A 13187-nucleotide genomic window follows, 5' to 3' on the forward strand; every position below is an offset into this window, starting at 1 on the left:
ATACATATACAAAAGGTATATCATGCCATTGACCCGTTCAGGTAACGTGGGGAGTAGCTACATGTACAGAAAACAACATGTCCCACAGGACTATCAAAGTGACTCTGGTCCTTCCGACATCTTCCATCCGACCTCTCGACGTCTCCGGCGGAAGCTGGAACCCTCTCAACGTCTTCCTGCCGCTCACACCAGGTCCAGACATACAAGAACGACATCCCATACCAGCGGGCTGAGCTATCGCTCACCATCCATGAGTAATGCCACCGACTATGCTTCGAGCTTCAAACGACGTCCGAGACTCAGACCTTCCCTCACCGGTCCACAGGTGGAATCAATGACTATCACTCGACGTGCAGAGATGTTGGCCGATATCGCAGCAGATTGTCTGATGAAGATGCTGGCAGAGATGGATGGAGATGGTACTGATGAATGGCACAGATCATGGCAAGCTCTCGTCAGTGAGTTTTTTACACTTTCGTATAAGAATCTGGTTGGTCTGACTTGATGTAGCCTTGCGTCAAGCCTATATTCTTCCCGTTTATGCTCCACCTTTTCCCCTTCTAAAAGACCTTATGGAGTCATTTCATCCTCATGTACGATCCACATTCGACTTTGCCTCACTCGCTCGTTCTGTCGGTCTGTCCAGTCTTGCCACCTTTGTCTACGTCATTCTTGTCCCGGACGAAGCGGGAGATTTGTTGTTGGATATCGAAGATGATGACGGTGCCTCGCAAGCGTCGGGCGGGAAGGGAAAAGCCAAAGCTCGGGAATTGGATCAGGATTTGAGGGCTAGAGTGAGAAGAAGAAATAGGATCATGTGGTTGGCTTGGAAGAAGTTTTGGTTGGTTGTCGTCCCTGCGACCCAGAGGGACAGCGAGAGTGCGTTACGGTTATGGTTGGACTTTGCAACTCAAGTGAGTCTTAACCAGCCACCGCTTCCGCCTGTCCGCTATCTTCCTTCACTTATCTCCACGCCTCAGACGCTCATGACCAGATTCGTCTGACATATCAATGTCCGACTCTCGACCCTCCTTCTGCTCCTCACTCGGAATTACCCCTGCCCCCAGAACACCTCGAAGACCTCTTTTCTCCCTCAGCAATTGGAAGATACGGACAATGGGAGATGTCAGTTTCTGGGACAACAGGCTCGGGGAGTGCGGAGAAGACGTCTGTTCAGAGACGATGGTCCTCGCTCGCTCGCAAAAGAGCCAAAGAGGTAATCTTTTTGCATATTTAGTACCCTCCAGCTGACACTTAGCTTCATAACGTCGGAACCATGCGTAGACGATTTTCATACGACATGTTTAGATCCGAAATATTAGCCTTCATCTCTGCAGAAATATTACCCTCTATAATACCCATCAAGGTGAGTTCGCGATACCTCCATCTTTTGTGCTTTTATGTACTTGCTGCTCTCTCGAGCTGACATGTCAGACCTCACCCGTGCTGGCTACAGACAGTGAAGATTCCTCTGCTGCCATGTCAGAACTTGAAAACGGTCATGGTCGACGTATCAGTGCTCCTATATCTTACCACTCTTCCGACGCAGAAGACGCCGATATGGAAACTGCGGAAGAATCATTGGTTTCATCCTCCGAAGTCGAAGAAGACGAGGAGGTCGTAGAATTCGACCGTGAACTATTCGCCGAAGCGGCTGCCGAATTAGAACGAGAGCTTGACATGTCACGTACACCTTATAGACCTGAAGCAACCGATGTTCACGATTCATCAACCCCACGCCAGAGGTCGGACGGACAATGGAGAATACGAACCGCTCCTTTAGATCCGACTATTCCGATTCCTCGTGGTACTTTCAATTGGGTTGCGAGACAAGAAGACGCTCAGCAACTTTCTTGGGACAGTCAACCTCGAGGAGCCGAGACCACTCCTCGGATTCGGTTCTCAGAAGGTCCGTTGCCAGCTACACCCACGCCTAGAGCTAGAGCAGACGTGCTTCCACCTTCTATATTGCGAAAGAATCCTTCCCCAATGTCACATCGAAGAACACCTCCTAGTCGACCGTTCGACGACAGAGTACACGAAGACCGTCCCGCTGCCTCGCATCTCCCGTCCTTGGCCGTTGATTTGATCTTTAATGGGGAGAGGGAATCTGCAGTGGAGGATCTACTACCTGACTCGCAGGATTTGCAATACGACATAGGTTCTGCTTTGGGCTACTCCGATCTACAAAAAGACGACATGGCGTTGACGTACCTACTCCCCGACACGCAAGAGATACATGGGCATGGTGATGACCAGGTTGCGTATAGGAATGAGGAGAAGACTGTAAATCTTGGGGACGAACACGTGGGCATGAACGAAGGAACGGGACTGGGGGAAATGCTGCTTCCGGAAACCTTGGAGATGACTGGGTATCAACCACATGGTCTTGGTTTGGGTTTTTCGGATGAGGATGGATTATTGGATCAACCTCTGTGGGATGGTGGGGAGCTCGTGGCACGTGAAGGACACAATCTTCCCTTGACCGACAACGTATCACTCCCACAACCCAATGGGCGATCGCCGGAACCCCTCGAGTTGAATCACCCTGCCGAGGGTCATCCCGTCGACCATCAATTGGCACCCTGGGTACCTGACACCCCAAATGACACTCGTCAAAGATTCACAGAAAATGCCCAGGAGTCCGATCCCGAAGAAGCTGAAGAATCGCCTGACACGGAAGTCGAAGAGCAGGTCGAAACTCAACATGACGTTGGTTACCCTCGGACTATTCGAACTGCTCGTCCTGCTCTGCCTACCTCACAGTTGACGTTCCTTTCATCAAGAGGACGGATGAATGACTCGGGAAGATTCATAACTCCCGATCCTACTGAAGACGCCCAAGATAGAACCTTGATTCGTACTCCCACCACTCCGGAAATGACCTCAGCTCAGCCATTTCCTCCTAATCTCAATCCTGTCGGAACCAGTACAGTCTCTTCGTCGCCACTTCCCAGTTCCCCCGTCAACCCCTCTACTTCCTCCATTCGACCAACATCTGTATCAACCCATCGCCCTCGTCCATCTTTCCCACCCGCATCTACCTCTACCTCTACCCTTCGTCCTACCGTACCCGCCCGGGCCCCAGTGGCCACAGCTCACGCAAGGTCTTCTCGTTCCCCCACCCTACCTACTCGACCCATCCCTAGACCTTCCTCCCACGTGGATCCTTATCTAGTGGACGAAGACGGGTCTCCTCTCCAGTCCGATCCTACTTATCTAGTACCAAGAGATCACATTCCACGTCGATCTCGGATCCACGGTCAAGTTTCAGGTCAATCCACAGTTTACTCTCGTATCTCCGGTCGAAGAAGGTGGACGAAAGACGAAGAACTCCTACTTTATAGAACTGTTCAGAAAGTACCTCTGGCAGAGGAATATCCATTGAGAGTCGTATGGTATTTACATGGAGAATATGGGGTTCTCAGTCAATCCTTAGCAGAATTCAATCCGCAACATATGAAAGATAAAATGAGGGTAATTGTCACTACTCGTCTGAATAATGGGAGAAGTGTGGAAGGCAGAGCTAGGTATTGGTTGAGACAGGATGATGAGAGACGTAAAGAACTGGAGAGGGAGATCAAGGAATATAGGAAAAGAATGAAGGCCTTGAATGAGGAGACGTCAGAAGGTGAGGAGACCGTTTCGGGATTTGCGACACCTCGATCCACTGGAAGGAAGAGAAAAAGTAGATCGAAAGGGAAATCGAGAAGAAAGACCAGCCAATCAAAAGTTGTAACATCGGGTGAGGGAGAAGATGGTCAAGTGGATGAGTTAGAAAGTGAGGAAGGTGATGAAGTACAAGCTAGATCTTCGATCCATCCGACAGGTACTTCTGTTCCCCCACCCAACTCCCGATCTCCCGAACACCAGAAAGACAGAAGGTCACATGAACGACAGAACCATTCCAAAAAGAGACCTGCACCAATTGTAGAGATCTCCCCTCGTCGACCTCCTCCTTCTGCTCCTCCGCCTGTAGCGGAGCGTACAGCAAGCGTGAGACGTAATGCTCCACGAGCCAGTCGACCAGCTCAAACCTTGGAAAACGTGGATGTCACTTCACGAGACGGTCAAATACCCCGGCAGTCAAACAACGATCAAGTCACCCCCAGACCGGCGAGAAAAGCCGCCCCTCGACCAGGGGAGATGATAGAAGAAGAACACGAGACTCTTCAGTCTGCTCCTCAGAGGAAAGGTCGCGAGGTTGAGGGAGCAAGGGTGATTTTAGTGGATGCTGATGGTACGAAGAAGAGGCGTAGTGTCTCTCAGTCTTATGAGCCGTCGATGGAACAGGAGTCGGATGGAACAGTGGATATTCAATATGATACCGCGAAGGTTGTCACGCTCAAAACCCAAGCTCATGCTAAAAATCGAACTCATGCTAGAACTCGGACTCAAAGAGCTGCTCTTCCTCCTCAGGACGCAACAGAAGAAGATTCTGAATCACCACTTCCTGAGCCATCAAAAAGTTCAAAGAAATTATTGCCCCTTCCGAGTCAAAAAGAAGCTTATAGGAGGAGACGGGAAGGTTTACGATCTCATGAAGCTGTAGCTGAAGAGGGAAACCCCGTCCGAAGGAGAGCAAGTAGGAAAGCCGCCCCTCAACCGGGGGAGATGGCGGAAAAAGAAGAAGAAGAGGACTCGTCTTCAAATACGCATGAGGCGGAGGGGCCTATAAACATCGCTACGATAAGAGGTCGGCCAAAAGGCACTGGTAAGAATCAAAAGAGGATAGCTAAGGTTGTCAAAAATATGCCTGTGAATTTACGTGGTGGTGGACCATCCCAGAGTGAGAGAAGAATAACACGATCAAGTGGGAAAGAATCCGTAGCTTCTCGGGCGGGGAAAAAGAAGGCGATTGATGCTGAGGAAGGAGACGATCAAGCAATGGATGACGAGGATGAGATTGATGAGCTGAATACCTCAAGCGATGAGGCGGTGAATGAGGAAAGAACAATGGCTGGTGACGCGGAGGAGAGGGATCAGGTAGGAGATGAGCAATCCGAGGTCGAAGATGGGATCGATGACGAAGTAGGAGTAGAAGGACAATTAGAAGATGTGGAAGGTGTAAGTCAGAGGGATGAGGATGAAGAGATGGAAGATGACGATATTAAAGTATCGGCCGGAACGAAGTCTGCAAGCGCTACACAGGCGGATAGGACTGTGAGGCACGCAATGATAAGACACATGGTTCGGGGGAATGGTGAGTGTCTTTCTCCTCGAGATGAATGGTTTGATCATGTTGGAAATGAGGATATGGCTGATGGGTAGAATGATTTTCTTGTTGGTGACTCAAGGTGGATCATCTGTCAGAGGTGGGATGGGAAGTATGACTGGCAATCGGATGTGGATTGGGTTTGTTGGGGTTGTTGGGTGAAAATCAGACAGATGTAGGGTGGGTAACTGACATGCAAGTTATCGCTATCACTGTGATATGCATGTGATCTCAACATCCTTTTCCCATATTGTTCAACCCATCTGATTACCCCGGTACCCCTCACATTGTATCCCATGAATGCTTGTCATACAATGTTTCACAAGGGCAGGTTAACAGAGTTATTGTTGTGACTTGAAGGTAGTAACTCGGACAAAAGCAAAGTGACGCAGAGTAGAAGTTATCACAGGTGATTATGAAACCAGTAATTGTTGACCATAGACATTACCGGGTGCTAGACCTTTTTGTCCAGCGGGAAAGGGGGGGTACAGGTACTGTTATACTGCCGGAAATTGATCAGTCACAGTTTGTGACACAAGATTGAACCTCTGGATGGTGATCAGGTGGCCTGCATGTTACCTACCTTCTAATGTCAAGACCAGCTCCAACCTCAACCACTGGCAATGGTTTGTGCCTGGCATCACAGACAGCTGGTCATCACACAATGTCATTGTCTCTCTTGTAGTCATGATCCCCCCCCATACTTCCTGAACTGTCTTCCAGGCAGCTTTTCTTTTGATTCGAGTCCTAAGTCCACCAAATGCCTGGGGAGTAGGGTTTGGCCAGTCTTTCAAATATCTGCAGGCTTGTGATATACACTCCTTCAATTCCGCAATTGCTTCCTCCACTTGTTGGCAATTGCCCTCCTCAGTCAAGATTTGGTTGTGCAGATGTGTCATGGAGCTGCCCAGTGAGCTGGCTGTCAATCTGTCAATTTTCTGTTTGTCCAATACATATGTGTTCCATCCTTGTACCAATAAATGTGTGGCATGAACATGTATTGTCAGATTTGGGACAAAAATGATTGTGCTAGCTTGGGATGATTCCAGTTCCGATTGAAAATCTGCAGGCTGAGACGGGTGAAGCTGGCCTGTGAGAGTTGAGGGTGTCTCTGATTGGTTTGCTGGCACATGAGAGCTCCCTGGTTGTCTTGCTTCTGAATGAGAGAGGTGTGATGTGCTGGCTATGGGCTGTGTTTCTGTGGTATTGTTTTCCGCCCCTGCAGAGTCCACAGTGTTGTCAACACTCTTTTGTACACCAGCTTCAGTCGAGTCTTCTACAGTGCCGCTTGTTGTAAATTGAGTATCACCCAGCATTTCAGTAGAAATCTGAGCCTCTGCGGTGCTGCTTGGTACTTGAGAGATGACCGGCCCACTCTCTGCACCTTCAGCTCCTATTGGGTCATCTGCTACATTTTGGGTATGTTCTAGCAGGCTAGTTGATCCTTGAACTTGCAGAGTTCTTATCTCCTCATGTGGACCGGGTTGATGCATGGCATTTTGCTGCATCAACCTGATGTCTTCCTGATTACGTTCCCAGAGCCAGTCAAATGGCTAGGCCTTCAGGGGCCATGTAGGTTGTGCAAGTTGTCCAGATGGAGCCTCTGAAGAAAAGGCCGGACCGAAGTAGGGATCCTGCGGATCAGGACCATGGAGATCCTTAGGTGAAATTGAAAAGTCGCCATCCGACATACCACTATCTATTGGAAATCCCACTGATTGATACAAAGAGTAGGTACTTAAAACGTCTTAAAGTACTGTATAGCAAGAAGTCTGGTTGTTGGGGGATCAAGAGGGGCCTTCATACTTCTCATATACTGAAGTATAGAGGGAGGTGTTACGGGGCAACAACGAATCGAGAGGACTCTATCGAGTTTGACGGATTAGGACAGTGTCACGAACTACGTCGTGACACCTCGATTACTCCACCAACAATGACCCTCCTTTGGCCATCAAAACCCCATCACGCCTTAACCTCTTTACTCTACACGTAACTCAGGACTTCTGACACCAAGTATGGCGAAGTTAGACGGAGTTAGGCTAAGTAGGGACAATGGGAGCAGAAGTACGGCGAAGTTAGACGGAGTTAGGCTGAGTAGGGACAATGGGAGCAGAAGTGCGGCGATGTTAGGCTAAGTAGGGACAATGGGAGCAGAAGTGCGGCGATGTTAGGCGGAGTTAGGCTAAGTAGGGACAATGGGAGCAGAAGTGCGGCGATGTTAGGCGGAGTTAGTCGAAGGAGGAAGAGGATGGCCGAGGGCTCGGGGAAGTTGGACGAAGTGCGTTGAAGTACGTCAAAGCGCGAGAGGGTTGGATGAACGTCTAGGAGGAGTAGATAATATTAGCTGAGAAGATCGCTGAAGTTCTTCAGCGATCCTTGATTGTTGTCAGTAGTAAAAGACAAATAGAGATAGCTATACATCGAGATACATCGCCATCAATAGAACAAAGCCTTAGTTAGAGTAACTACGCCGAAGTACGCCGTAGTTACACTCCTTTCGACGTCTGCGCCCTCCTGGTTGGGTGAGACATCGACTCAGAAGTGTGAAGTTAGCCGAGGTTCGTCGACCGTCGGTCTATAAGGAAGAAGTTGCTCGACGGCCGTGACAGACAGAGGAAAGCGGGAGTTGGAGGCAGTGCTGCAGTAGGTAGGGACGGGTTTTCCCCTTTCGAGATTTCCCCACTGGGTTTGCTCAAAGCGGTTTTTCACCTGTCCGAGTATGTACGTAGACGCTTGCAGCAGGAAGAGGACAAGGACGAGGATATCCGTAGACAGTATATAGTACAATCAGCAAAGTACCAACTTTGCTGATTCTTCAATATCATTCTTTGGCTACATTGATTGCAGAGGAGACACGATCTATCACATAGCACCAGAGACCCATAGATTTCTACAAGACTTCCATCGAGTTCGACCCAACCTGCGACCTAGTCATCGTGTTTCCAGTACCGTTACAATCTGGCAGCTTCCTAAGCGTCCCACAAATAAGAAGGAACTGTTCAGAGTTGCACATGAAGTGTGGAAGCAGATGCCTCAGGAAGTGATAGACAGGACTATTGATAGCATGATAAGGAGGTTGGAAGGGGTGATCAAAGCGAAGGGTGGTGTGACAAAATACTGATCAGGTGAGTCTCTCCTTTTGCCTATGCATAGAACCAACCCTGATTGACAGTTCTACCAATTCTCAAGTCATTAGATGGACACATGCATGAGTTATTGACGATCAAAGAGAAAGACATGCAAACGCACGGATTTGACGCGTGTTCGATCCTTTCCCGCACCCCACTGTATCTTTGCTGTGGGGATGTGATGTACATCTTTCAGTACCATCTTTTGTCCTGAATCTAGTTCGAGATTAATGTCACCTGTTTCCCAAGCCGTCATTGACTTGCCAGATGCTAGTCCAAACACTCTCGGTTCTACTAGTCTTTGAATATTGGTCATTATCAATCTATGAGGAGTTATGTGGTGAGTAGCCCCACTATCCACTACCCAGGTGGGGATTACACGAGTGTGGCTAATGTCATTAGACTCTGTAGCTAATCCCACCCACTCATTATCCTCAACCCATGGGTTTTCAATTTCTTCGGGCCATACAATATTACTCGTGTACCCTTCGTCATCATCGAACCATGATTCTGTCGACATGGCCATCCCGGCCCACGCCTCATGTTCACCATCCAATGACGAATACATCAAGGAGGTTTTGGAGTTATCCTTGGACTGGTTCTCATCCTTCGAGACCGTATGTCCTTTCTTATTATTCTTATTATTATTATTCCTCCATTTCTTTTTACCTCCATCCTTTCCAACAGGGCGCGCCTTACGTCTCACCGTTTCTGCGTTGAAGATCTTTAAGACCTCATCCCAGGTTCTTGTCAATGATGATCGCTCGGTAGCTGGATACTCTTAGCTATGATAAAGCGATACATGGTTAAGAACTCACCTGGATACTCTTAGCTATGATAAAGCGATAAAGAGTAACCAGGAGGTATATCTAGGAGGTATAGGGAGAGACGGAACGTATGTTATCAGTCTGACGTGGAATTTCACACTCCCCCTCGTTCTTGTATCTCCTTAGACCTCACCCCTATCAGATTGACCAGCTTTTGATGGCGTTCAGATGACAATGTCTTTGTCAGAAGATCGGCAAGGTTCATCTCGGTTGAAATGTGTGAAAGTGTGACGTCTCCATTCTCCACTTTCTCCCGGATGAAGTGACAGCGAATATCGATGTGTTTGGATCGATCATGTAGCACCGGGTTCTTTGAAAGCAGGATAGCTGCCCGGTTGTCATTGAATATTGCAATTCCGGCAGGGTGACCATATCCAAAATCTTTTGCAAGCTGCCTCAGCCAAATGGCTTGTCGTGCCGCATCAGAGGAAGCCATGAATTCCGCTTCCGCCGTGGAAAGAGCAGTTGTTGCTTGTCTTCGGGACTTCCAGGCAATCGGCCCACCAAAACCAGAGAAGACATATCCAGTTGTTGATCGTCTAGTGTTCAAACAACCTCCCCAATCCGCATCTGCATAGCCATGAATGGATGGAGCTGCACCAATCCCACTGTAGGTGAGACAATGTGTAGTGGTACCCCGGAGGTATCGCATGAGGTGTCGAGCAGCAGAAACGTGCTGGTGATTCCATTTGCTGGTTGTCCGTGCTAATACCGCTGTCGCAAATGCAATGTCGGGTCGAGAAATAGTAGCGGCATATAGAAGGGATCCAACCATAGCTGGATAGGGCTCGCTATTTGCTTCCTCGAATTCAGTGTTGGTTGCTTCAACAGCTCGATAGCTTGAGGGTAAAGGTGTCTGAGTGGGATTACAGTTGGACATTCCAAAACGTTCTAGGAGCGCATTGATATAATGTTCCTGGGATAGAAGTAGTTTCTTGACCCTCCTATCTCGGTAGATATTCATCCCTAGGAAGTAAGATACAGGTCCGTTGTCTTTTATTTCGAATGCAGTGTTCAGATTGTTTTTGAACATCTTCACCTCTGTGGCAGATGAGCCAGCAATGAGTTGATCATCTACATGGAGGGAAATCATGAGGAGTGAGTCCGATCTCTGCCGAAAGTAGATGCAGTTGTCGGCAGACGAGGAAACAAAGCCCTGAGAGTGTAACCACTTGTCCAACTTCTGATTGAAACAGCGGGGTGATTGCTTGAGTCCATACAGTGACTTCCGTAATCGAATAACTTTCCCTGGACCAACATCACTGCCTTCTGGTGGTTCAAGATGTATGATTTCTTCAAGGTCTCCATTAAGGAAAGCGGCTACAATGTCGACTGAGTCACATTCAAGATCCAGGTAGTTGACCACGGCAAGAAACAAGCGAATTGAATCTTTATGTGCCACTCCAGCGTATAACTCATTATAGTCAACTCCTGCTTGCTGAGCGTAGCCCTTTGCAACCCATCGAGCTTTGTATCCAGCAGGTTGACCTGTGTTGCCATCCACCTTGCGTGTGTACACCCATCGTGCCTTCAGTATGCGACCTTGCACTTGTGACCGATCAACCTCCTCCCATACACCATACTTCTCCATCTTCGACAGTTCATCATCCATTGCTTCCTTCCACTGGTTCCAGTCAGATGCTTGTTGCGCTTGACGATAGGATTGAGGTGCTAGGATGGAGGAAAACGCAGATATTGTTATTGTGTCAAGATCTATGCTTGCACAGGCGGGCAAGGCAAGATGTTCTTCAAGACTGCGAGGAACATATTCCGGGTCATTGCCAGCTTGTCTACGAGATCGCCGAGGTCCAGTGTGTTCTGTCTCTTCTGGCGAAGGTGCTGGAGGAGGAGAAGGTGCTGGGGAGCGATTGAATCGTGGATCCTCTTCTACTGCCCATCCTAGCCAGTTCTGTTTAGGCTGGCTCCCACTGTCCCTCATGTTGTGGGACTGAGTATCGACCGCATCCGCCATGGGTACTTCATTAACTCCGCTTGCCTGTTCAATGGGGCATGAGTCGACACCTATGGCTGTAGGGATATAACTTGTTGTGGGATGAGTGGTGAGTGGAGATGGTGTTGCAAATGATAGTGGTTCAATGTGTAATGATTTTGGGAATGTTACATCTCGAGTTATGACTAGGGTAGGCTTCATACGGTCCCACACACGATAGTTTGTTGTATTGAGTTCATAACCCATGAGTAGACCGGGAAGATACCGTGGTTTAAGCTTATTAGTCTCTGAATGGGCTCGGTAGAAGAGAGGGGTTCCAAATGGTTGAAGATGACTGTACGCCACTTGACCGGATGTCCAAACGTCTTCTGGTATTGTTGAATCTGATCTTGGAGCACGGTTTCGAATATAGACTGCGTATCTAGCAGCCTCTGACCAGAATGATCCTTCCAGACCACTATCAACTAGTAAAGTCCTGACTAGGTCAAGTACCAATAGGTGAGCCCGTTCTACTCGTCCGTTCTTTGCATGCGCAGCTGCTGGGACAAACTGGTGATTGATGCCCTTTGCTTGTGTGTAGGCTTGGAAAGTGGTTGACTTGAACTCCCCACCCTGGTCTGTGCGGAAAGCCTTCACTCGTTTGCCCAGCTGATTCTCAACAAGATCGACATAGTGGCGGATCGCAGCCAATGTACCATCTTTGGACCGAAGGAAGATGATCTGAAGATGCTGGGAGAAGTTGTCGTAGATTGTCAGAAATGATTGGAAGCCATCATGTGAGGTGGACCGAGTTGGACCAAATAGGTCAAGATGCAGAGAGCCGAGTAGATCATTGGCTCGAATAGTGGAAGGTGGACAGGGGAGTGTCTTTCCTTTACCCTGGATGCATGCAGAGCATGAGAACTGACGGCTGTCGACATTCTTCCATCTATGAATATTTCCCAGGCGGCCGCTCCTACCCAAGGTAACAACTGCTTTGGCACCCAGGTGTCCAAGACGATGATGCCATTCTTTGAGTAGTTCCTGTGACTGATCAGTCACTGTAATGTGGGTAGAGAGGATTGGCGTACAAGGAAGCGTATAGAGGTTGTCGTGCACTTTTGCTATCAGGATGACTCTGCCTTGATTGGTCAATGTGGCTGTGCTGCCGGTAAACGTCCAGATCATTGTTGAGGATGTTGTTGCACGAACCAATAGCAGGTTTTGACGAATCTTTGGAACAAGTAGTGTGTTGGGAATCTTGAACCCGTCTCCAAGGGTGAGAGTACCCTGCTTGGTGGCATACACCGAAGAGCCACTGCCCACAATGACCGGTACCGGCGAAGGTAGCGTGTGAATGGAGGAGAGGAGAAGCTCGTTGTGGACCATGGAATGTGAGGCTCCGGAGTCAACGACAATGGAGGATTGGTCGGTAAGTGCTTGGAGCGCTATGGGAGAGGCGACTGCGACAAATGAGAATGGTTAGGACTGGTCAATGGGCTTGAATGATGTGATGTGGGCAGAGATCCGTTGGGCAACTCGACAGTCGGTGGTGGAATGGGAATTGGTATCGTGGATCTCGCAATATGGCTTGCTTCCATCCTTGACAACAGATCCCTTCATACCTTTCTGTCGTAGACCATGAACCTTCCCTTGAGATAGTTGTCTCGGTACTTTAGCGGTCAGAGCCAAGGTATTTGCTTCCTGTGTCTGCCTCCTTCTGAATTCATCATTGATTGCCGAGATGACCTCTGCGGATGAAGGATCTCCAAGCATGTAGAATGTGGAAGCTAGTACCGAATAGGTAGGAGGAAGAGCAATCAGGATTGCATATGCGAGCTGGGAATCTGCCATGGAGACAGAGGACGCAGTGAGATCATTGAAGGCACGTCGCATTGCAGAGATGGAGGTGATTGGATTACTTTCTTCAATATCAGTCCGCCAGATGATTCGATATAATTCTGCTTTGCGAGTTGACCGTGCCGCAGAGTAGTTGAGTCGAAGATGATCATAGAGAGACTTTGCTTTGAGTCCAAGCGGTGAGGCGGTTGTGGAGGTTGAGATATCGAGGAGATCTGGAGGGAGTA

At 48.7% G+C, this 13187-nt stretch overlaps 2 protein-coding genes across 2 annotated transcripts; one reads left to right on the plus strand and one right to left on the minus strand.

The window, feature by feature from the left end:
• Positions 1-61: 61 nt before the first annotated feature.
• Positions 62-5276, plus strand: TREMEDRAFT_64473 (uncharacterized protein; the record flags this gene model as incomplete). The annotated part of the gene is made up of 6 exons (XM_007006746.1): positions 62-458; positions 511-914; positions 995-1216; positions 1259-1366; positions 1435-5203; positions 5272-5276. 6 exons carry the CDS (start codon positions 62-64, stop codon positions 5274-5276), a joined length of 4905 nt encoding a protein of 1634 aa, XP_007006808.1.
• A 549-nt stretch (positions 5277-5825) lies between these two features.
• TREMEDRAFT_64474 (uncharacterized protein) lies at positions 5826-6708 on the minus strand (the record flags this gene model as incomplete). Its single annotated transcript, XM_007006747.1, has 2 exons — positions 5826-5849; positions 5929-6708. 2 exons carry the CDS (start codon positions 6706-6708, stop codon positions 5826-5828), a joined length of 804 nt encoding a protein of 267 aa, XP_007006809.1.
• Positions 6709-13187: the final 6479 nt, after the last annotated feature.

This window comes from Tremella mesenterica (genome assembly GCF_000271645.1).
Source record: "Tremella mesenterica DSM 1558 unplaced genomic scaffold TREMEscaffold_11, whole genome shotgun sequence".
Taxonomy (NCBI): domain Eukaryota; kingdom Fungi; phylum Basidiomycota; class Tremellomycetes; order Tremellales; family Tremellaceae; genus Tremella; species Tremella mesenterica.